The sequence below is a fragment of the Macrosteles quadrilineatus genome, unplaced genomic scaffold (assembly GCF_028750875.1).
Source record: "Macrosteles quadrilineatus isolate MER2022 unplaced genomic scaffold, UCM_ALF_1.0 Scaffold_7__1_contigs__length_78375512, whole genome shotgun sequence".
Lineage (NCBI taxonomy): Eukaryota > Metazoa > Arthropoda > Insecta > Hemiptera > Cicadellidae > Macrosteles > Macrosteles quadrilineatus.
This window is the reverse complement of record NW_026542600.1, coordinates 49,103,328-49,130,470: the sequence shown is the minus strand read 5'-3', so window position 1 is coordinate 49,130,470 and position 27,143 is coordinate 49,103,328. Positions and strand designations below refer to the sequence as shown.

At 34.8% G+C, this 27,143-nt stretch overlaps 1 protein-coding gene across 1 annotated transcript; it reads left to right on the top strand.

Moving 5' to 3' along the window:
- Positions 1-2,191: 2,191 nt before the first annotated feature.
- Positions 2,192-14,780, top strand: LOC128998960 (uncharacterized). Its single transcript, XM_054425316.1, has 5 exons — positions 2,192-2,316; positions 6,483-6,601; positions 6,954-7,161; positions 8,054-8,220; positions 14,595-14,780. The coding sequence occupies exons 1-5, from the start codon at positions 2,205-2,207 to the stop codon at positions 14,778-14,780; spliced, it is 792 nt and encodes a 263-aa protein (XP_054281291.1). The 5' UTR covers positions 2,192-2,204.
- The last annotated feature ends 12,363 nt before the right edge of the window (positions 14,781-27,143 follow it).

The window sequence follows — 27,143 nt, the reverse complement described above, 5'->3', positions numbered from 1 at the left end:
GCAGACTGAGACTACAACATTTTACAATATTCCCCATAAAAATAACATGGAAAATAACAATTATTTGAAATTTCTCCGTAACTAATAATTGTACAAAAACACTTTGATATACTTAATTATTTGTTTTTTTTTAAGCTCTTTAAGGAGGTCTGAAGAGAAATCGGGAAATTTTGCGTTTAGAGGGTCAAAAATTAGAAAAACCAATTTTTACTCCATAAAACCCCCCATAAAACCCCGTTCCCATGGTCCGATAATGCTGGTTTGCGAACTCATTCAAGTTTATCCCGCCTTACACCTTCAAACCAAATTTCATCGAAATCGGATAAAAATTACTCAAGTTATCGTGTTCACGGACAAACACACAATCGGTCCCGGGTCTAGGTCTTACCATGCCTCCTACGGTAATAGCTACTTTCCTATAGGGAAATTCGCTAAAATAAGTTGGGGGCAGGGGGGAAAGGGAAAAATGATCTGATTTCGATGAAGTTTGGTACAAACGTGTAAACCTACATTCATTCGAACTAGTTCGCGAACCAGCATGATCGGACTATGGGAACGGAGGTTTATGGGGTAAAAATTAGTTTTCCCTCTTTTGGCCGTAAAAAAAAGAAATTTTGCCATTCCATATTTCCAAACCATTTTGAAGAGCTTGAAAACAAATATAAATAATTTACTATATAGAAGCATTGTTACGCGCGTAATAGTTACAGATAAAATTCCAAAAAATTGTAAATTTAAAATTTCCATGTTATTTTTATGGAGAATACGTAAAATATTGTAGTTTTGCATGTTTATGAACATATTTTGGAAAAATTTTGAAAATTTATTTATTTCATATTATACTATTAACCTTTAATAAAAACTATTTTCCCCTTCCTTTTCCAGTAAACCTAAGTACCTGTTAAACTAATGTTATTCAAATGTGATGTGGAAAACGAATAGGGACCTCTTGTCGGGAATTTTCTATTTTGAGTTTTATATGTATTTGAATTCCTTATTGAATTCCGAATCGATTAGTGCAAGTCGATTGGTCGAAGTGGTGTATGATTTTTTTTGGTAAAGTTATAGGACTTTGAAATTTTGTTTTGGAAAAGGGTCATTTTGAGAAAAACTGTTTTGAAAATTTCAAATACGCATAAATACGGTGTTTTTCGTATTTAAGAAAACGATTATGGTATCAAAAGAAAACTTATAATGTCCTCTTTGGAAGCAATACAAATTGTTGTCATAACTCACAGTGTAAGTTTCATTTAAATAATTGTTTTATTGAAGCGTGTCGTAAAAATTGCATTTTAGAAAAGGGACCTCTTGTCGGCCCTATGTTATTTCTCCATTAGATAAGAAAAGGTACCTCTTGTCGGAACCACAAAAATTGTGAGTTATTTTGTTCTCCGTGAACTGAACTTTTATGTAGTTCTCTAAATTTCCACTAGAATACAGGACAATTAATTTTTGGACTAAAATCTGTTTAAAAAGTGAATATTAGAAATGGGACCTCTTGTCGTTATGGTGAAATAACATTCAGCGACAAGAGGTACCTCTAATCACACCGTGCAGAGGCTAAAAAAAGTTATTTTTTCGACCTTTTGCATCTTCAATTCGATATTTTAACTGATACTGCCATTTTCTATGCTAAATGAGGTATATAAATCGATAAAACCTCGAAACTCAATATTTTCTACCTTAGTTACTTATATCGGCCGTACTGAAAATTTTGCATCTCCGACAAAATGTCACTTTTCGCTTTCCACATCACAAATAGGGAATAAATGTGATATTTTTAAGGTGATAGTGTAAATCCAACCTGGCAAATGGAAATTTGAAATTTGCTTAGACTGCAGGTTTACTGTGGCGGGGGTATTAGAGTGTGATAATTCATTGTACATGTAATACTAAGTATATCACGATTAATAACTTTAAATACTGAAGCACACATTGGAATACTTTCCATCTATGATTCAGGTACTATGTAGTACCTTGTAGTATATAGGCAAACTGCATGGCTAAATTTATTGCCTGCCGGTAGTTAAAAAAGAATAAGAAGCAACAATCAACTAATGCCCTTACCCTTACCATTTCGTGTTTGAATTTTGACACTAGATTTCGTTTTGGAGTTGGTTGCTGGAACTTTGGAGGAATATTTTTTTAAACTTTAGTTTACTGTTTTCTATTTTAGTGATATTTCCAGTCAATATTGCAAAGAAATGTCAGAAAAAAAGAAATTTTGTTTCTTTGTGACTTGTTTATATCTCGCTGTAGCGTTTGCCGAGCAGTTGGAAGCTACCACAAACATCGTAGAAGTTGCCACAAAACATGGTAGGCCTAAGCTTTAGCTCTAAGCCTTTAGCTGAGAAGTAATATTGTTATGACTATTATATGTTAATTTTGTAGTGTTTTTAGTTGACTAATGTATATACTAAGTCTTAAAACTTGTTTAGGCCTACATTCAAAATGCATTCGTTAACCATATTTCATTAACCCTAAGACATTTGGTCTGCATTGCGTGCTAGGCCTAGGTCTAGTTAGGCCTATCTTGGTTATAGGCCTAGGCCTATATGCTAAAACTTACTAAGTTATGCCATTACAATCTTTTTATTTATTTATCTGATCAAAGTATTTTAAAATTTTAGTAGTAGCCTCGTCATAGAACAGTGTTCACCTGAGCTAACTTAACTTATGTGTGTTTGTTATCAAGTTGTTTTAAAAAGTTATTATTCAGTCATTGTAAATCAGTGGCAGTTCCGTGCATTATTTCAATTAGGTCAACATAGAGAGGTTCCGTCGCAACTATCTGTATGGATAATTAAACAATTTGAACATATTAATTCAAATTTATCTTTAGGGATGAAATTTAAGATCGAACCTCAAAATCCGTGTATCTGAGTTATCAGACATGTTCAAAGCAGCCGCTTGTTTTCTACAGGGACTGTTTTCCACAACACCACAAACTCTTTCAAATATTAGTTGTCTGGCATCCGATCTGCTTTGGACGACCTGTTAGCTTCTTTTTGATCGCAGAAGCTGTTGTTCTAAAGTTAGTAATCTACCGCATGATTTTGTTATGCAACAGAACCTCTCCATGTCGACCTAATTGGAAGAATGCATGGAACTGCCACTGAGTTGTTATGACTGAATCAGTACTTTTTAAATATGACTCATTAACAAATGCAGGTTGCTCAGGTGATATGACTACAGATAATGGCAATGTGTAGGCTTTCCAACGAGTCTACTCCCACCACGCTCAGACAACCTGAAGCTGAACAGTGTGTTGCAGAAAATGGATCGGTTTTTTGCCACACTCTGTAGATAAGCCTACGTATCGAGGGTTGTAACGGATTTGAAAAACAAGTGTTATATCAACAAATTTGTTACATTGAGAATGCACTGTACATTTTTAGGGGTAGCAGATTTTTATCCCCCTGGGCAAAACTTATGTCACAAACCAGGGGGTGAAATTCCGGCCGCAGACTTTTGAGTTGCATAATATCAGTTCGATGGATTAATGGTGGAATTAAACGTATATTTTTACGGTTGTGAATTTAATCAGAATACATCAAATTATACAAACATAGAGTGTATTGTGCCCATTACAATGGGCCTGAATTTTACCCCCAGACTTTTACCCCCTTTTCATTTAATTTAATTTATTTCAACGGCAAAATTGCCAATTTTATATGAACAATTCAATAAATACATGATAACTGTGCAACAAATTTCACAAGCAAAGGCAAAGAACAATATGTTTAACAATACAACAAAAGAGACAATAACAGATCAGTAAACGAGAAATATCAATACATACAATAACAATAACAATAACAAAATTGAAACAAGAACAAAAACAGAACATAAAATACACAATAAATTAATTTACAATATGATAACAAACACTAACAAGATCTCAAACAGAAACAGTGAGTTTTTCCATTCTAGGCAGCAACAATATATAGTAAAGCAAATAATAGGACAAGTATAATCATGGGGGAGAAATTGCAAGTTTTGACTAGAAAATACTTAAGTTACAAGGAAACCGATATTACACGATCAAACAATGCCTTATAATTTATAATATGCTCAATTTAACAACGAAAACCATTACATGCAAAAAAGAAACAGACAAATTAGAGAAAGACATAATCAGAACATCAACCCGGGGCGATGAGACCTATTGCACATCACTAAGAGCCACCGATCACTGAACACCATCACTAACTTGCGCCTCAAGCAGATTTCTTTTAAAGATGGATGAGCTGCAGCAGAAGATGTCGAGGTTTCCAGGTATTAGGTTCCTGTGCCTTTGAACAAGTTGACTGTTCCTTACGTAATTTGAGGAAGCTGCTACCCTGGTGAAGAGGTCAGTGGAGCAAGTACCGGGGGAGGGATTGCAGATCATTAATAGGAGCCTCAAGGAACCTGTATCCCAGGCGAGTACCCACGAGGCGCACAAACTTCTTTGCACACTCTCCAGCTCGTCCTTCAAATATTATTGGTGAGGGGACCAGATAATGTCACAATATTCCAGGTGGGGTCTCACAAGGGAATGAAATAAGTTAGCAGCTTTAGCGAGTAGATGCTATTGAAGGTTGATGAGATTCGATGAATTAGGCCGAGGTAGCGCAAGGCTTTGTTGCAGACAGAGTGTACATGGCGATCCCAGCTGAGCTTTGGGGTGAAAAACACGCCGAGGTCCCCAATCTCCAAGCAACTAGCAAGCTATTTGCCATCAATCGTATAGTTCCTTCGGACGGGGTTGGATACAGGCTGATGAAAGGTGATATAATTGCATTTGTTGACATTTAAGGACATCTTGTTCCTAATGCACCACCAGGCCACAGAATCTAGAATAATCTGGAGAATGTCGAGGTCATCAATGGATGAAATTGTTTGGTAGAGCTTAAGATCATCAACGAATAGTTGGAAGCTGCATTGAAGGTCTGTAGGGATATCATTTATAAACAAGATAAATAGTATGGGACCAAGCAAGGAACCATGTGGAACTCCCAAGATGGCATAAAAGTGATGAGAAAGTGAACCGTTGTACCTGACTTGTAGGACTCTGTCTTGCAAATAGCTAGCGATCCATCGAATGAAACAGCCGTCAAAGCCAAATGGTCCTTAACTTTTCCACTAGGAGCCTATGACTGACACCGTCGAAAGCCTTCACAAAATCGAGTTGGATTGCATCGACCTGGCGAAGATTGGCAAATGGATCAAAGATATCTGTTGTAAAGATCATCAGGTTTGTGGAAGAGGAGCGGCCAGTCAAGAAGCCGTGTTGATTGGGGGAGACGAATGGCGAGATGATGGACTTGAATCTATGCAGAACGACTTTCTCGAAGATCTTTTAGATGACTGAGAGAATCGCTATTGGACGGTAGTTCAATCCCTTCATGAGGTCAGCTCAAAATGTACGGCCCGGAATTTTATCCCCAAAATTTTACCCCCCTGATTCTTACCCCCAGGTTTTTACCCCCAGAATTTTACTCTCTGTCTAGATATAGATATAAGTTAGGATGATTAATTTTCTTCTTTCAGTTTTAATTTTATAGTAAACATTTTATTATTAAGTAGCTTATCTTAATTTATTTGTAACTTAACTAATCAAACAGGTTTTGATATTTAATTTTAATATTCGAGTTTCGGGATTCGATTTTTGGGGCCAACTGTTGGTTAATATGTATCTACATTTGGGTTTCCTTGCAGTAGTCAACTCAACAATTGGTCGTGTTATTTCAATGACCTTCTCAGTACAAACCATAAATAGTTCATGGTTTGTGCCTGAAGAAACAAAAAGGCATATTTAGTTATTGTACAACAGAAACGAAATACATTTTATTCCACACGGTGGTATAATAAATCATTTGAGAAATGTTCACCCAATTATCATTTAAATGAGATACAGTACTCAGTTTATTATACATACTAACCAACAGTTGGTCCCAAACCCAAATCCCAAATATCAAAATTAAACAGCGAAATCTGTTTACTTAGTTGAGATTACAAATAAATTAAGATAGGCTACTTAATTATAAAATGTTTAATATTAAATTAAAACTGAAAGAGGAAGATGAATCATTCTCAATAATTTCTATATCTGGTCAGGGGGTAAAGATCCGGGGGTTAAAATTCCGGGGGTAAAAATCCACATCTACAGTTGCCTAAACCCTACTTATATATGGACAGGGGGTTAAATTCCAGTTTTTATTGCTAATCTATTTATCACACTTTGTATATTTTTATTAGACTTCCAATGACTTTATGCTTTGCTCATTCATGACGTTCAAATTTTGGCCAAGGCCTATTAGGCCTACCCATTTTTATAGACAGTAATAGCAAATCAATTTTATTTTGTTCAGTATTTATTGTTTAGTTTTCTATTGGGTGAACACCAATCAATTTTTTTACCTTTTAAAACTTCTATTTAGTAGGCTATTAGTAAAAATATAGTTTTACAAAGTGACAATACTTAATTTCAATTTCAGGTAACAATCTCAAAAATGGATCCATTTTCTCATGCTGCAATGAATCACTGAACAAAAGCAACCCTACGATTTACTGTTACCATGGCAATGATCTGAAACTGAGTATCACAACTGCAGAGGTAACCTTTTATAGTACTCGTGTAGCTTTACATAATGGATAAAATATTATAATCATGTAACTTTTGCATCAATATGTTTAGCAGGGTCCAAGTGTTAAGGGTTAAAACATTTACAAATGTTTAAGATTAGCTTACATTAGGTAGGTACCTCTTATGTCAGTTACACCACACAACAGTTTTTGCAGACAAAAACCAAGCATTAGTGATCTAAATGAACACATAATCAGCTCCTGTTTACCTAAATACTTTAGTTTGTTGGGATGAATTGGATTATGGATTTTCATATAACTTATGTATTTATGATTAATGTTATTATTCTATACTACATAAAACACTAATTTCTTGTTTGTAGGCAGTGATATCTCTTCGCCACGATGACTTCAGTCTTTTCTGGGGTAAAAATAATCAAGAAGTGTTGAAAAAGTTCAGAGACAAAAAACCAGTTTTTAAATTCTACATCTTTGATTTGTCCAAATTCCGTATCAATATAGATCCACACAAGAAAACATGCTTTGGAATTGTAAGCAGCAAGAATTATACATTAAACGTAACTGAGAAACGTAAGTCTCAATTTTCATGTATGCATCTGTAACCATTAAGCTTTGAGTTGGCTTATATTTTATTTTTGCAGCTCTAATCACAGCAGCTGCACAGTAAAAAGTACACCTCTGTACTTGAATGTGTGCATTTAGTGTGCTCCACCCAGTGTCGAGCGGAAACGTTACTTACTTTCTGAATAGCCGTCTTTTTTATTGAAATTGATGTTTTGCTAATTTTTTTTTTTAGGGAAACTGCAATTGATATTTTTTAAATAAAAAAGAAATAAATATACATGTTCGTTCTTTTTGTTAAAATATCTCCATTGTACGAAAAATGTTTTTCTTGTGTTTCTTAATTTGATTTAGAAGTACAGTTTACTTTAATTAATTTAATTTTTGCTCTTTGATATTTATTTAAGAGCTGATGACCAGGTACGCCACTACCCCAGCCACAACAGACGGTCTTAATGATCATTGTTGTATCTACAGCTAAGAATTCATTGTATGCAGGCCCACTTATTTTGTATATTAACTTTTTCATTCATTCATTCAATCATTCAGTTGATATTTTTTATCCTTATGTCTAATGGGGTCCATTCTATAGGCTAGATAATACTGCTAGGAAAGTCCAATGTCCACTTGACCCTTTTTATTTAAATTTAAAACAGACTCGTATCTGTCATTGTTCCTTTTAATATAATCAATATTCCAATTTAACCTTTTAATACCCTATTGCGTTTTAAGAAATAATTCAGAATGGCATTTGCTAAAATTCCACAAATAATACAACATTAATTGATAAATTAGCATTATTCACTCATAAAGTTGGTAAATCTTAAGACCACCAATAATTACACTGACTTGTCCATGTGATTGTACATGCGATTCATGATGTGCTTTTCTTTTGTTGCAGTTGAGATGCCAGATTACCCAATGATTTATCAATTAGGAATGTGGCTGTTTCTATATTGTCGAAATGAAGTCATGTCAGTATATGAGTATTACTATTTTGCGACCTGGATTATTTTTATCCCTCTTATGCTCTATGTGTCACTCTCACTCACGCCGGATCCCCATCAGGTGCTTATCTTGGAAAACTATACAATAGTTGAAATTTATTTTATGTAATTTGCTTAGGCCTACTTTAAATTTATTTAAAAAAACATACAATTTATTATTATTGAATTATGAACCTTAAACGTATGTCATAAGCACCATATTACATTAAAGATTTCGTATGATTCTCATAGACAGCGGGTTCTCTTGGTTATCTGAGTCAGGCTTTAGACAGTACAGTACTTTCTCCTCTTGTCTGCATATCTCTCTGCTAATCCTTAAGTTTTTAGGCAAGGTTTCCAGTCTGCTGGAATATAAATGACCCTACAGCTGTGGCATTGTGAACGCCGAGCAAACTTGGTTTTTCGTGGTAGTGCACCTGCCAAATTTGGCAGCTAGGAAAACCCACCTTTAGTGTCAATGCAAATGGCAAATGGAGGAGTACGGTACTCTCTTTGTACTTCTAAAGAGACTATTACTACTAAATTTGGGGGTCAGAAAATGTCAGCTGAAAACCAAAAGACATAAAACACTTTTTCACTAAGTAAGTACGGTATTATGTGTTCATAGGCATAACTAGGATGGGGGGGGGGGGGTTGCAACGGGGGTCTGGGGTATGTAATACCCCCCAGGGAATGGGGGGGACCTCCCTCAGGAAACATTTGAAACTTAGACCTGTAAACTTGCATTAAAATATGACGTTTTAAAGTCAAGGGGGGGGGTTCAAACCCCAAAATCCCCCCCCTGGATATGCCACTGATTGTATGTTTTTTTATTGTTTGACGTAGCATTTACTACTCATTAGCATACTCATCATGTAACATTTAATCATCAAACACATAGGTACCGTACTTTCTCTTGAAGTTAAAACAATTTTTTTTACATTTTATACTATATTTGGTAATTTTGTGTGTTTGTGGGTGTTTCACATTTTAAATTACAATAGTTGGGCAGTATTTTTGGACGGTTTAGTAGTTTAAGTTTTCCCTTTATATCTTTGATTTTGTTATTTATTTGAATTAGTAGTCCCCTGTCAAATGTACATATACAGGCTCCCGTGTGCTCCTTAATGACGTACCTAAGTGTGGGTATTGTCTTAATTTCTTCGTTTGACCTTTGAGAAATACAATTTCAATGGTGGCTCTCTTGAAAATGGTGTGTTTGAAAAAAACAAAATGGCTTGAAATTTTTATATATTTAAAAAAGTAATGAATATAGAGCTTCAAAACTTGGTACACAGTTACTGGGTGTTACAATGATTTTAACACATTATTCAGTATTGCGCTACTTCCTCAGGGGGACTTCCTCAGCCAGGAGTCAGAAGAAAATTTCAGCCGTTCAAAGATATCTTGAATATGCCATTTTGAATCTTTGAACGGCTGCCATTTTTTACTCAGATGTTATCTTGAGCTCAAATTTTGGCATTGTATTTTATTAATCAAGACCTTTAATTTGACGTGCATATCGACCTATGCATACAGTATGTTTATCATTTTCATCCGACTTCTAGCGGGTGCCTCCCTGTGGAGTTAGTGTATAATAGCAATGCAAACTCAATGCATCTTTGAATAGTTGTCATTTTTGACTCCGTTGTTCGTTTGAGTTCCGGTTTGTGTCATTGTAATTAACTAACAAAGACCTTTAATTTGGTATACATATCAACCTATGCTTACGTCTAAGATTTTCTTCTGACTCCTAGCGGGCCGTCCCCCTGAGGAGGTAGTGCATCACTGAATATATGTTAAAATGCCTAGTAACTGTGTACCAAGTTTTGAAGCTCTATATTTATTACTTTTTGAAATATTTAACTGTCCTGTGACATTTTTTCCACCCTGATTAATTTTTATTTATGAAAAATAAAAATTACGTTTTATGAAAGAATGGTTTGATCCTCCATAAAAAACTGTAATAATCTTTTTTGTGCAAATTTAAAATAGCTACATTTTGATATCAACAATTCTTTCATAAATCTAACGGTTACTGATATAAATAAGAAAACAAGTTTGCGACAGCGGCCATTTTGTTTTTTACTCACAGCATTCAAACGCACCATTGTATTTCTCAAAGGTCAAACGAAGAGATTAAGACTACTCCCACACTTGCCTCATCAAGGAGCACACAGGTGTACATCAGGCCCGTTTTTGACCCTGTCAGCGCTCTAGGCACAACTAATAGTAGCGCACCTTTGCAATATATATAACAGGGTGTCCACCGACCGGGAAATCCGGGAATCATGCGGGAGTTTTTTGAATCAGGAATTATGTGTAAATGTTGTATTTCTACCTGGAGTTTTCAATTTACCATGATCGCGCATGACAACAGTGTTCTGTGACCGCGGGAGACGATGATATATGTCTACGCACGGCTGCGAGGGATGATCAGAATATTGCCACGATCTTGGAAGACGATGATGATCTCCTTCGAACTGCGGGACATGATTAACATTTAGCCGCAATCGCGAATACCATGTATTCACGACTGCGGGAGACGATTACGATGTATTCACGACTCCGGGAGACGATTACCATTTATTCACGACTGCGGGAGACGATTACAATGTATACTGGACCACGGGAGATGCAACAGCCTAATGATTGCACGGCCTAAGCCTTGCACGGCTGCAAGGGATGATCAGAATTATGCCACAATCGCGCAAGATGATGATAATGTCCACATGACCGCGGGAAAAGATAAGAATTTTGCCTCATTCATGGAAGACGATGATCTCCATATGTCCGCGAGGTATGATTACCATTTTTCCGCAATCGCGGGAGACGATTATGATGTCTTCACGACTACGGGAGATAATTACGACGTCTACAGGACCGCGGGAGATACAATAGAAATTCTAATGACATCGTTGAAATTAAAAAAGAAGAAAAAGACATGTGCGAGTCTATTGAGTTATGCCATGCAACCATCAATGACTTTAAACAATTAATATCTACTCAAGATTTAAAGATAAGAGAGTGTGAGAACGAGGTACAGAAGACTAAGAAGGACACTTATTAATTCGGAAAATCAGTTGAAAAAGTGCAACGTGAAGTTCGTGATCTTGAACAGTATTCACACAGAAATAATTTAATTGTTTATAGTATCCCGGAGGAAAACAATGAAAAAAATAATTTTCATTATTAGACGGTTAGCAACTGCTCTACATTTCCAAGATTGATCGGAGAAATTAGTTGATGCTGTACATCGAATGGGGAAGTACGAACCTACGAATACATCGTAGACCTATCATCATACGCTTCGTCAGACGTCTGGAAAAGGACGCTTTTCGAAATAAACGCAAAGAACGCCACAATCTTAAAGCTTCGGACCTTGGCTAAAGCAGCGAAGACTCGATCTACGTCAACGAATCATTGACTCCAGAGAATAGGGACCTGCTGAAGAAGACACGTGATGCGGCGAAGGCCAAAGGCTACAGCCAGGTGTGGACGGCGAACTGCAGCATCTTCGTGCGACAAAATAAGGACACTGATGCTATCAAGATTAGGTCGGACGTGGACATTGACAGCATGTATAACAATGACTGTAATTGTAAGTAGCCTAATCAAATGCTTAGTTTATATTCTAATATTCTATGTCATAATTTATTTATATCAAATTTATATACAATTGCACGTTCAACTTCTTCATGAGTATTTAATTAATTTATTTTTGCATGTGTATACAATATGTTGTTTATCTATTTATGTATAATATTCATCGACTTCTTAAATGTTATTGTTTTATTTATTATTTATTTTCTATTTATTGCTGTATTTATAATCCATATTAACCCAAATATTATGAAATTGTTCTATGTTATTTTTTTTATTAAAACCTGTTCATGGTAAAAAATGATTTCGAGAATCTAGTTCACTACCAAAATGTCTGAGGTCTGAGAACAAAATCTAGTGTTTTCTTTAGTAACATCTTAACAAGCAATTACAAAATTGTGTCTATAACAGAAACAAACCTACAACCTGGTATTAATTCATCGGAATTTTTTCCTGATAGTTTTAATGTATTTAGATGTGACAGAAATTTAGAAATTTCAGGCAGACAGGGAGGAGGGGGAGTATTGTTAGCCTTAAGAAATGATATATTGTGTAACATAGTCGAAATTTTTAATGATTCAATTCCTGGTTGTGAAAGTGTTTGTGTAAAAGCTGTAAATAGCAAGGGGAGAGGATTGTATATTTGTACTGTTTTTTTCAGGCCAAGGTCACCGTTAGTAGCATACTAAAGATTTTTTTATTGTTTTTTACAATTAAATTCATTATCAAACTGTGATATTATTGTATTAGGAGATTCTAATATTTCAATCTATGGTCAAGACTTTTGCTTGGATCAAGGGGACAATATGTAAAGAATTGTTTATATTTTTGAATATGCATGGTTTAAATTTAAAAAATGACATTCGAAACTTTCAAAATAAAACATTGGATTTAGTCATATCAAATTGTGAGGAAGTAGTGGTGACGAGAAGCGGTGAACAATTAGTTAGTGAAGATCTTTATCATCCTGCTTTGGAGGTAATTGTTGTGTTGGCTACTGCTACTCGTTATCTGGTCGTTCAAGGTCAACCCAGTCAGCTGGTTATTGTTTCAGACGAGCCAATTTTCTACAAATATACGAAGATTTACAACAGGCTGACTGGTCAAATTTATATTCCATTTTGAACATTGATGAGGCTCTAGATTGTTTTTACAGCACACTTTATGAAATAATTGGTAAAAACTGCCCATTAAAGAAAAATAAAAAATCAAAATATCCCTTTTGGTTTATAATTATAATCCCTTCTATTATTTATAATTTAAATCGTAAAGAAAAACTTAGAAGGAGGTGGAAAAAAGTAAATACTGATGAAAAAACTTATTTAAAGTTCAGAGAACAGCAGTAAAAAATGAAATTGATCTAGCATATTGCAATTATGTAAATGGAGTGGAAGATTGTATAAATGTTGATAGCAGTAAGTTTTGGAATTTTATTCAAAGTAAAAAATCTGAACGAAATAAAATTATGATAATCGAGCACAATGGAGTAAGACTGGATAACGGAGGAGCGGTTGTAAATGCATTCGCGGAATATTTTAGTTCTGTGTACGAGAGTTACACTACAGAGCCTAGTGTGGAGTGCGCGGTGGAGGGGCCGTGTCTGGCCGGCGCGTCTTGCCTCACACTGCCTCGCCTCAGCTGTCAGGATGTGCAGGACGCAATCAAACATTTAAAATCAAAATGTACTACTGGTCCAGATTTACTCCCACAATATTTATTTAAAGGTTGTTTCGAATTTTTAGTTGGGCCTTTAGAATTTTTATGCAATTTAAGCTTGAAAACTAATATATTTCCGGAAAGATGGAAAACAACAAAAGTAAGTAAGTAAGTAGTTTTAGGAGTGGCGAAAAATCCAAAGTTTTAAATTACAGACCGGTAGCAGTGTTATCTGTACCGGCTAAGATATTTGAGATTATTATTCACAAATATTTATTCAGACATTTTCAAAAATACATTTCAAATGATGATGGGTTTGTCCCAGGAAGGTCAGTCAACACAAATTTATTAAATTTTACTAGTTCTGGGGTTCAGACAGACACATTATTTCTTGATCTGGCCAAAGCGTTTGATAAGGTTGGCCATTCAATTTTTGTTGCAGAAACTACATTGGTATGGCATGTCAAATGATTTATTGCAATTTTTCAAATCTTACATTGTGAATAGGAAACAATTTGTTTTCTATCATGGATTTTCCTCTGCTATATTTAATGTCCAATCTGGGGTTCCCCAGGGTTCAAATCTAGGGCCTTGTCTTTTTACAATACTAATTAATAATCTAAGCGACTGTATTTTTAATTCAAATTCACTTCTTTTTGCCGATGATTTAAAAATGTTTAAGCATATCAACAGTCTTGAGGATGCAAATAGCTTACAAGAAGATCTTGATAATGTTTACAGATGGAGTGTTTAAAGCAAAATGACTTTAATGTTTCCAAATGCCAACTAATGACTTTTACTAGGACTCAAAATTGTTTACAAAATAACTATTTCTTAAATGGCATTTAAATTAGTAGAGTAAACAAAATTAAAGATTCAGGTGTTCACATGATTTCTGTACTATCTTTTAATTTTCATATTGAAACATGCATTGCTGCTGCAAGTAAAATGATAGGATTTATAGTTAGACAAAGTACAAATTTTAGAAACATTGAAACCTTAATTATGCTTTATCATTCGTTGGTCAAATCGAGATTAGAAACCTGTTCCATAATTTTGAATCCATATCATTTACAGTTCAAAGATGCTTTGGAGAAAGTCCAGAAAAAGTTTTTAAGATTTCTATTTTACAAATGTTTCAATATTTATACGTACAAAATTCCATATCATGATTTGTTACACCTGTTTGGGCTGCAGAGTCTAGACCTGAGGAGAAAGATCATAGGTCAGGTGTTCCTGTACAAACTGGAGAGGTTGATGACGCCGCTGGCCTGGCCGGTCGGTCTTATCGCGTGCCCTGCTTCAATAGTAGGAACAAACATCTCTTCTCGTTTCCCTACAGCCGCACCACTGCCCATGCCTCCTCCCCCCTCTATCGATTAATGAAAGAATACAATTTGGCAATAGAAAAATGGAATAGTATTGATATTTTCTCTGACAACATGCAAAATTTCAAATTCAAATTAAAAACAGTATTATTCACCAATCATTAATATATTTCTATTCACTCTGTTGTATTTTTTTACTATTCAGTATTTACGTATTTATATAATTTATCATTGTTAGTCTTTTTTAAATATGTATATATTGTTGTTATAGTTATTGAAAATTGTATTTTTTATGTTGTTATTGCATGGTATGAAAGTGTAAGTTAGATTGAAGTGAATGGACAAGAAGAAACCCACTGAAGAAATTATTATAAGTGCATGAACTGCTTCAATGTAAATGGTGTATACTGTTTTGAAGCATGTAAATAAAATAAAATAAAATAATGATTTATTCACGGTCGCGAGGGATGATCAGAATATTGCCGCAATCGCGGAATACGATGATAACAATCGCAGGAAAAGGTCTGAATTTTGCCTAATTTGCGAAAGAGGATGATGATCTTCACAAGACCGAGGAAGATGATTACCATTATACCACAATCGCGGGATGCGATTGCTATGCCCACACAACCGCGGAGGACGATGTAATGATGTCTTCACGGCTGCGAGTGGTCAGAATTTGTCCGCGATCGCGCAAGACGATGATAATCTCCTCACGACCGCGGGATATGCTCATATATTGCCTCAATCATGGAAGACGATAATTAGGCCCTATGTCTAAATGACCCGACCGCGGAAAATAATGAGAATCTTGCCCCAAACACGGGAGACGATTACTATTGCTACACGGCCGTGAGGGATTATCAGAAGTTAACCGCGATCGCATGCAAATACAACCACCAATTTTTCTTTATTTTCCAAATTTTCGGCGCCCCCAAAAAAGCCAATCACCTCGCGCCCTAGGCACGTGCCTACCGTGCCTATTCGGTAAATCGGCCCTGGTGTACATTTGACAGGGGACTATAGGCTACTATACAATATTTTTTCCAGTCAAATAGAAATGCAATGTTGAAACCAAAAGATCAAAAACTGAAAGGTAGCTCAAACCCCATAAACTATTACCATGTTATTTATTGGTAAACAGTCCTTTTGGATCAGACCCTCATGGTATGAAACTTTGACGCTTTTCAAGATCTTTTTTTGAAATTTTTGCTCTTGATATTTTTTGCAAGCAAGTTTTTTTAATTTATGTTTAGTTAAATTAAAAATAACTTAACTTGTACTGTTTGATATACAGATACATTTATTGATGTCATTACAACTAAATTAATATAGAACTAATTAAAATCATACAATGCTTTATTGGTTTCAAGCTTTAAATTTATTAAGGTGGTCAATGTTCCTCTATTTTTTATGTTCAACTGTTGTTACTTGTTTCAGAATGATATGGGGAATGCGTTCCTGAAGTTTCACCCCATCTTCCTCTATTGGCACAAACTTCTATGGGACGACCTTTCTGAATTTATAATAGAGTATGGATTGATTAAGCATATCATTATTTGTTTGGCTATAATTAGTTTCAACATAGTAAATCACGTAATACCTCCAGCATACCACAGGATGGTAATAATTAAACGCATTATTATGGTAAGTCCTTAGTGATAAAACAGTATCTTCGCTTTATATGTTGCGACACCATGATGAATATTTAAACTATGCTGACTGCTACTTATATATTTGAGTAGCACACCAAGTAAAATGGCATACATATATAGAATTAAAAAAAAAAAAAATAGTGAGTTAAGCTGCAACTTTAGTCTTGCCCGGGGGCAGGTTTAAGTGGACATCATGCTGGTATTACCTCATTAGCATGTTTTTACTTTCTCCCCCTATACCATAGTATATGGAGAAAGTATTGTTTGTTTACATATTAACTAAAATAATGTTATATTTAAATTTATTATTAAATTCCGGACAATTTTGTTACTGTACTCTCAAAGTGTATTTGATAAAAGTTTTTTTTAGGTTTTTGTTTTTCAAAAAAAAAAAAAAAATCTTATAGGAAACTGTTAACTGCAATAAAAATATGGATCCTAAATGGAATTTTTTCAACTGAGAGTTTGGTTATAAACAGCCGTACCTTAAATATAAATATTTTATTAACTAGAAAAAAATTAGCAGCCGCATACATCCTCCCGACTCCCCCCCCTCCCCCTTCGAAAGAGTAAAGATATATATATATTTATATACCCCCGCTGCAGCAAACCTGCAGACTAAGCGAATTTCCATTTACCTGACTGGACTTTCAATTAAATCTATTTAAATAGCATGAGATTTAATAAGTACCTACAAGTACCTACTTGTAAGTATCCTACTACAGGGAGGGTAATAAAGTGTGTTTTAGCAAAATATTTATAGCTTAATATAAAATAAGTAAGTTTGCCAAGTTTGATCAAAATGTATCCATAAACGAGCAAACTACAATAGTTATCTTAAGCCTGGTTTACATGGGTCGAGTATGACAGACGAGTTATTCGGCCCAGTTACTAGGTCCAGTTGTTGATTTGTTCAACTCGCCCGGTACTTGACTGGACTGTCTACACGCATTCATATTTCAAACAGGGACAGTGTAGGCACAGAGAAGTTATTTTTATTATTTCTCTATGGTGTAGGGTATTCTGTATACCGTAGCATTCGTGTTAATTGTTGTTTGAGTTTAAAATGGCCCTTCAAGAGTTTAATACTGAATCCATACAGTAACTTAATTAAATCACTGAATTAGATTAAGTTATAAGATATAAAACTGAATCACCACTTAAATTCAGAGGTTGCTTAAAAGCTTTTTTGCAAATAACTTTTAAACGGTAAGGAAATAGACCAAAGTGAGAGGTGATATTCTGAAAGAGAATAAGATTTGTTACAAATTACCGGGTGAGGTTCATAATGTCCAAATTTCACAAACTCCAACGTCTAAAATATTAAATAAACAGTGCGTTTCATAACCTCCAAATTTCATAAACTCCAAAACTATAACTTTCAAATAATCACCGATTCACAATGTCCAAATTTCACAAACTCCAACGTTTAAATATCAAATAAACAGAGCGGTTCATAACCTCCAAGTTTCATAAGCTCCAACGGTACAGTCTCTGCCAGAAGTCGCTGCAGTGGTTGCCGTGGTTCGGTATGTAGGCGCTACACGTTCTACTGTTGTAGCGGTGTAACACGAAGTATCATTGTTGCTCCGTAATTGCTTTCTTAAGAGTAGCAAGTATTTTAGCAGAATTTTAAGAGTTCCCATAGTCCGATCATGCTGGTTCGCGAACTCGTTCGAATAAACGTAGGTTTACACGTTTGTACCAAATTTAATCAAAATCGGATGATTTTTGCTCGAGTTATCGGGCTAACGGACACACATATAAATATATATATATATAACTGATGGTGTTTTTGGTCTCTAGGGACCTCAAAACGAAAAAGTAAATCGGTCCCGGGACCAGGTCTTACCATGAGTACTACGGTAATAGCTTATTCCCTATACAGTGGCGTAACAGCCGCCCCCGCAGACCCCGCGGTGCGGGGGGGCCCGCGAGGTTTAGGGGCCCGCGAGGTTAAGATACCTTTTTCTCATAAAACCGTAAAACCGATCCTTTGTTCACGGATGTTTTTCTCTCCTGACAAATTATAAATAAAAAACGATGTGTTGGTAGATACTTTTATTCTGCCAAATCTACTAAAGTTTTATCTTTTAATTAACAATATTGTTAACGAAACGCCAACGCTCACTACGATCACCCGACGATGTGTATTGTCAGTGTGGTTGTGTAGCTTCATGCTAGCGCTAGGAGCCGTGTGCCTGCCTGTCGGCCTGCCGCCGCGCCGTGGCGACACACACTAGGAGCCAGCCCCTCGGCCCTCCCCCCTCCCCCACTAACCGCTCACGTGTACTCAGCTGACCGTAGATCACCTGATTTTGGAGATACATTCCATGCGGATTGCGAGTGACTCGTCAGTAGTGCATGTCGCGAGAGTTTCTCAATCAGGTGTCATGTCATTAAATTGGGCTAATTTAGTGAAGCACTAACATTTACAGTTGGGACCACGAAAGTTTGCAGTTGGCGGCAGCCAATCACAAGACTAGTAAAGACGTTGCCATATCGCCCTTTGACGACACTAATTAAAATACTAAACAATATTTTTAAAACAGCTGGTATTATTCGATTTGGCAACACCGCACTGCCCTCATTGGCTCATTTGAAGTCAAATGGTAAATAGGCTACTCCCTCAACTGCAAACTTTCGTGGTCCCGACTCAAATTATAGTTGGAAGCTTGGTTGAGTTTAGTAATGAATGTGAATGGTGGAGTAATGGAGTAGCCCATATATATTAATCACGGACATAACTCCCAAGTTTATTATCACTGTGACAGTGACAAAATATAAAATATGTTTCAAGGACGACTCTGGTCGTGTGGTTGAAGAATAGGTAAATACTTGATATTGCTAGAGACCATCCTCTGCCAGTCTGATCGTGTAGGCCGTATGCCTGCCGTCACCTACGTCATGTGATAGTTGTGGTGTGGTGATGGTTGTGGTATATAGTGCTGTGGTGGGGAATGGGAGGGGTAGTAGGGGGCCCACAGACATTTTTGCGGGGGGGCCCGGGGAAATACTGTTACGCCACTGTCCCTATAGGGGAAATTCGCTAAAATGTAAATTTGATTTGCACATTGTGTGCTAACACATATTTGAGTCACACATCTGAGTGTTCTTCAATCATTAAAATGTACGTATAATCAGTAGTTGAGCGATGGCGAACGGTGCCTGCTATCTGACTGTGGCAACCACTAGAGAGACTTCTGGCCCAGACTGTACCGTTGGAGGTTATGAAATTTGGACATTATGAACCGCTCTGTTTATTTAATATTTAAACGTTGGAGTTTGTGAAACTTGGACATTGTGAAACAGTGATTATTTGAATGTTATAGATTTGGAGCTTATGAAATTTGGAGGTTATGAACCGCTCTGTTTATTTAATATTTTAAGCGTTGGAGTTTGTGAAATTTGGAGTTTATGAAACGCTCCCAAATTACCTACTAACTCATACTGCATTTCTTTAAAATAATATGTAAAGGCAGCCAATAGTTGCCTCCAAATAAAAAATTTTAAAACACTGTTTTCAATGTATTTCTGATAGAACACATTTTTAGGGAGTGAGCTTTCTAACGACCCATTGATAAATAAAATCGGTCCAGTATAACTGTAGATATTAATTAAGTTGTACAACAATTTTGAAAACTGAATTCTATAAGAGTAGATTCACTAGACAATGCAACACAATACTGTTCAACTTGTAAGTTACTTGTACAAAATCACTTGTACTGTTCAAATAAACCATTGAGCATTGAGGGTGAGTAGGCCTACACTACTCACTGAACTACCCTCAATACTGATCGTTGTGTGTGAACGACTCACTCAGCGACCACAAAAAATTTAAAAAAAAATTCTGTGGTCGCTGGACTCACTTGATATCAGTAAACATATGTTTCACAGGCAAATCATGGTGGTGGGGGTAGCTACTGGGCTGAGCAACTCGGTTTTCAACTAAATCACTTCACTCGCTCTCAACTGACCTATTTTTATCAACTCGCTTGTTGCTCGACTCGCCTGCATGTCTACACCATGTGAGTTAAAGGGCGAGTGGCAACTCGCACACTGACTCGCCCGCTGTACTCGACCCGTGTAAACCAGGCTTTATTCTCCATAAGAATCAAATGGAATTTCAAAAAATTTTTAATAGTCTCTGTAGCCAATCAAATTACCCGTACTAAAGTTAGGCGTGCCTAACACTGGGCGCGAACTAACTGGGCTCGAGCTCCCAAACCGCCTCTATGCCCTTTTCGAAACAGCCGTAGTGTAAGCATCATATTTATAAATATCCACACGCAATCTTCCACACTGAACAATTATTAACTTTTGGTTGTCATTAGTTTCGTAAGTGGAAATACAGAGGCAATGTTTGATTTTTAAAATCAATGCTAGTCGTGAGTAATTTTTTTGTTTAGGTTTGTTTTTTGTTTTTTACTAATTCTTTCAAATGATTACAGGTACTTGCAATTGTGATCATGCTATATAGTGCACACAACCTATTAGTAATCGCTCTTGTTTTAATTTTTTTTGCATCTTTATGGGTAATGGAAATAATTGACGCTTAGTTATTTTCATTGAAACTTCAGAGGCAAATACCCGGTTGACAGCATAATTTGAAAAGTAGATTTGTGAAGGAAAATTTCAAAACTAATTTCGAATATACATCAAAAGTGAACAAAATATTCAAAGTGAAATTTAAAGTGTTTTTTTTCTCAAGTTTGGTTTTGAATTTTTTAGTTTTAGTTTTGTAAGAAAAGACTTATATTGTATAAAAAACTCTTAGTTGTTATACTTGAAGATTTTTAGTCTAAGTAATTTTTCTTTATTGGTAAGTGTTGGACCACACTATACTTTTTCAAGCAGGCTTGTTAAAATACCAATTCCTTGTTGTTCTTAATATCAGGGGCTTTCAAAAATTATCATCATTTACTTAAGTTCCTTGCTCTTTATTAATCTTGAAACTTGGATTCAGTTATAAAATGTTGTACCTAGTTGGCTAAAGAGTAGGCCTACAATATTTGTCATAAAACTGAAATTTACTGACTACCAGAGATTTTAAAAGAACAACATTTAAAATAATAATTAAAAATGCAAACATAAAGTTATTTTTTAAAAGTTAAGTATGCAATTCTAAGGGTAGTGTTCTTGTGTGAGATTTGTAATTTTAGTTGTACTATTTCTAGTCTGTGTTAACAATAAAGACTAAAAACAAGACTGATTTTGCATAATGTAACACTTACTTGTTGACTTTATGGATGGAACAAAAAGCTTTGTCAAGCAAGCATATTAATCCTGATATTGTTGTTCTCAATACTAGGTTTTTGTTAAAATTGTCAACATCATTTACTTTTAGTTCTTTGCTCAAAAAATTAACTAAGTTACTTACATAAAACTGTGTAATACGGTTCAAAGATTCAGATAAAATAGTAATTTTATAATTTTAAACTTGATAACTTGCTGAGTGTTGTATGGTAGGTTAAAATGTATACATTTTTGTAATTAGGTTAAAATTAAATAATAAAATACACATACTGTAATGAAGCTTAATGTAATCTTTTGAATTTAATTGTTTAATATATATATTAATTTGAATTTTAATGATTTTAAAGGTAATCTGCCTCTTAATTCTGCATTTACGATGTGAACCTTTGCATTTTTGTAGAATATGCAAATCATGTAAATTTAATTGTTTTTTTATATTTAATTAATTATGGTGTAGCCTACTTGTTTTTATCACTCTGTATTGTTAGTTATGGAACTGAATGTTGAACAGATCTAGGGCAAAATCATCAGTGATAAGTCTCAGCTGTATATTGTTGTTTTTTTATTAAATTCTTTAAAAATGAATTATTGTTTTGTTTTTTGTCTAGACTTGATTTTCAAAATGTTTGAATAATGGGCGTGTTCTTGGAACATGTACCGGTGCACCAGTGCAGATGAACCGGTGACTTAGACATATACATAGACGTAGACATATTTTATTCATGAATTGGGTACAAATTATACAATGCAGATCTAAATCGTCAAATACATTATATGGTCAAGTAGCATTTAAATCAAAACAAAAAATAATTAGTTAAATCTATTTTATTCTAAAGAAAGATTTAAACAAATAAGTTAAATAAAAATGCCATGTTGAATGATATCAGGCAGGCAGGAATTCTTCGGTACTATAAAACTTGCCTTCCACCAAATAATTTTTCAGCTGTTTCCCAAAACCTTTAGAACCCAGCCTTGAACTGCACTGCTTTACTTCTTCAGGAAGCCTATTAAAGAAAAATGGGCCCGAAAAATTTGCATTCCTTTCAGAAAGGGTCAGACGATGACATGGAGTACGAAGATCTTCTCCATGCCTAGTGGGGTATCTATGACATTGACCAAACGATGGAATATCCTTCAGATGATTTACTGCAGACATTATTGCTCTGTAGATGAATATAGAAGGCAAAGTTAAAATGTTGTTCTCCCGGAAGACTCCTCTGCATGAATGGAGTGGTGGTAAGCAATTGAGGATACGCACTGCCCTTTTTTGTACGGTAAAGACCATATCAGCATGGGAAGAACCACCCCAGACTTCAATACCGTAAGTCATGACCGAGAAAAAACAACCATAGTAGACTGCAACTAACATTTCCCCGTCAAGAAGAGGGTGCAGCGCCCTAAGTGCATGGCAGATGCGGCTTGCAACAAAGCTGTGATACATGATTGGACCATGACAGCATTTTATCCACAGTTATACCTAAAAATTTCACAACAGGGCACTCTTCTATCTCAAACTTATTCAACGAGACGGATTCATGGATCTTATTGAGAGTTAGAAATTGCATGAAAACGGACTTATCGGAGTTCAGTCTAAGATTGTTCAGCGATAACCAACTTAAAAGCGAACTAACTGACTCTTCAACTCGGGATTGCAAATTGGAACATGGACCTCCAAACAGTAAGTCAAAGTCAAATCATCTTTATTCACAATATGCACACCATAGTACATGAGAATAGTGTCAAATCAAAACTTCCTAATGAAAATTCCTACACAAACTTCACCTTTATCAACTGATTCAATAATAGATTCAATAAAATCCACAGCAGCAGTAGTAACTGAAAGCCATGTTGAACACTATCTAGGAGATCGTAGTTTTCCAAATATTCCACAAGCTGATTATAGACAACTTTTTCAAAAATTTTGGAGACTACCGGCAGTAAAGCTATGGGACGAAAATTTGAAGGATCTTTTGTATCATTTTTTTTTTAATAGGTATGACTTTGGAGATTTTTAGCTTATTAGGAAAAATTCCAGAAACAAAAGAAGAGTTTATCAGATGTGCTAATACTTTGCTAAGTTCGAATTTTGCTGCTTTTATTGGATCTCGTAATTGGAATCTCGTCATACCCACTTGATAATCTGTTTGAAAAAGAACTAATTACCTTTTCCACCTCTTCTTGACAAGTGTGTCTAAATCTAAAGCATGGGTTTACATCAAATATTGGGGGTTCTATTTTTACATTATTCCCTATATGCAAATCATCATGACCATTAATACTAACTTCTTGAGCAACATTAATAAAATAATCATTTAAAATATTACAGACCTCTTTTGGGTTAGTACATTTCCGACCTTCAATATCCAATGAGATGTTTTCTCTAATATTGGACGTTTTATTACCTATTTCAGAGTTTATTATTTCCCATACAGTTTTTTGTTTTTTGAATGGATTTTGATATTTTTCCATTATAATAAGAAATTTTTGATTTTTTCAACTCATTTTTATACCAATACATTTGTCCTTTTATTAGTTTTGATAGATGAGGATCTTTTGTTCTCCTGACAAATTTATTAAGATTAATAAGCTCTTGTCTTTTTTCTCTAAGCTCATTAGTAATCCAGCAGTTTTTTCTTTTTTTGATTGTAATAGTTTTTTTTTTTTTTAAAGCTTGATCAAAATGGTATTTAAAGGACATAAAAAAACAGTTGTACTTCTCATCTGATGAGGCCAAAAATACATCCAACCATGTTTCTTTCTGTAATAGGTTTTTAAACAATGTTATATTGTCCTTTGTAAAACTTCTACGTTTACATGTGGAACTAGGGTTATTATATTCTATATTTTTACATAATAACTGCAAAATTTGGCCATCATGGTCTGAAAGCATTGTAATTATTCCTTGCACATACACACTATGTCTTAAACAGTTTTTGACAAAAAAATTATCTATTGCAGTTTGACTTCTGACTGTAACTCTTGTTGGAAATGTGACCATGTAACTCATATTTTGACTTTTCAACAAGTTTTAAAAGCCTATGATCTTTATTATCTACCATAACATTAATGTTTACATCTCCAGCTACTATTAGAATCACACTTAGATGAAAGGTAGTCCAAAAGTAGTGAAGAAGAAGAAGAAGAAGAAGAAGAAAAAGTGTTTATTGAAATAAAATATCAATACAGTGTTTTTACATAAACACAAAGAACAATGGTCAAAGACCGTCTGTTTTGTGGTTGACATACTGATTTTACAATATTTTAAAACACATTAAAAAAGAGTCCATAAATCACAAACTATAATTCATTAAATAAACTGATTTCTAGTAACAAATACACAAATAGCACTACATAGTAAAAAGGATCAGTTAGCAAATGAATCAAAAATAAAATTTAAAATATAGCCTATTAAGAATCTGAATTTATTCTACAAACAGCAATAAAATATAAGTAATAATAAAAAATAAAATAAAAACAAGCCTATTTTTACTTAGACAAATACTTAACAAACAATATTTTATACATTTTTAAGTACATAAATTTTCCCACTTTTGTATTGATATCTCAATTATTAAATTTAATAATTAAACTCCATTATCAATTCCCACCTTTTACACCACGCCTCTTTAAGATAATTTCCCAATGCCCGCCAATCTTTGCCATTTAAAAATTCAAAAAACTCATATTCATTTAAATATAACTTGTTAAACCAAATTTGACGTACATTTTTTAAAATTGGACATTCTGCTATAAAATGGTACACCGTTTCATCTCGGTTGAGATTACATAGTGAACATAAATAAATTTGATTTTCCATCCAGGGCTTATAGTTAAGATTTATTAACTCTGTTCTAGCTTTTATAATCCAGGACATAAGTTTAACATTTAGGTCCGCAAAAAGGAACGATCTATCTCCAAGGTGGAGGTCAAGGTTCAGATACTGCTGGTGATAACGACTAGTTAATGCCGAACCCAGACAATCCTGTCGCCAAGCCGTTCTCTCTAACTCTAATAATTCAAACAATCGAGATTGAAAAATTTGCAATCTGTTAAAATCGACGTCCAACGCTACTCCCCGTCTTTCGCCCATTTTTAACATCTCCCTGTACCAAAATATTTTTTTCAAAATTATCTGCCTAGCCAAGATATAAGGAAGTCTATTCACTGGTAAAAACAATACTCTAATAATATAACCAATGTGCAAACTTAATGTGTAAAAATAAACCTGATCAAACTGACATTCTAGGTGTAATACGTAATTTGGAGTATTTTGAGGCAATCTAAATAATTTTTTGACAAAGTTATTTTGAGCAGATTCAACCGTTTTACTCTTAATAAAACCCCAAACTTGTGCTCCATAACTCAGCAACGCTCTAACTATTGAATTATAACACACTATTTTTGCATTAATCGGCACTTGATTATTACTTATTAAATTACTCCAGATTAAATTAACAGCTAATTTGGAAGCTGACGATTTTTCTTTAAAATGCATTTCCCACGAGAGTGAACTTGTAAAGTTTACTCCTAAATATTTATAATTGTTTACAATTTCGATTTGTTCACCCTTGTACCACCATTTAGAACTGGACCCAAGCCTCCCACCTTTTCTGAAAACCATAATTTTTGATTTAGCTAAATTTAAGCGTAAATTCCAAGTTTCACAGTAATTCTCCAATCGTTTAATCATGTGTTGAAGGCCGGTTGCAGTTGGAGATAAGAGAACGATATCGTCAGCATACATCAGGACATTGACTCTTACTCCACCATAACAACATCCTCCCTCTAGTACATCTGGCAAGTCGTTTATAAAAATAGCAAAATTCGTTGGGCTACATATACAACCTTGCCTTAAACCCATGGAGGTGCTGAAGTGCTCAGTAATTCCCTCCTGACACCATACTGTTGCTTTTGTGCCTTGATAATAATTCTTTAGCATATTTCTGTATTTTTACGACACACCCATACAAGACATTTTATAAATTAAAGCCTCCCTATCTATTGTATCAAATGCACTTGAGAAATCCACAAAAAAAGTAAATAATTTACCCTTTTTTCCGCTAATTGCAGATGAGCTATACAAGTGAGATTAAAAATGTTATCTATAGTCGAGTAACCTTGGCGAAATCCTGCCTGGAATTCCGTGAACAAACCTTTACCGTTGACCCAATTTACTAATCTGTTATTTGTTAGACTGATAAAAATCTTTCCTACACAGTCTATAAACGACAATCCTCTGTAGTTTTCAACTAGGTTAATATCTCCTTTTTTATGTAATGGATACACTATCGACCTTTTAAACGATTCTGGAACATTCCCAGTTCTGTAAATATTATTAAAAATAGATAATAATTTGATATGAAATGAATCTGGAGCATACTTAAAATATTCATATGGGACTCTATCAATCCCTGGGGCCTTGTTACATTTAACCATTTTTAGGACGTTTTTCAACTCTCCCATACTAAAGTCGCTATCTAAGAATGCATCTAAAATCAATGGTTCGG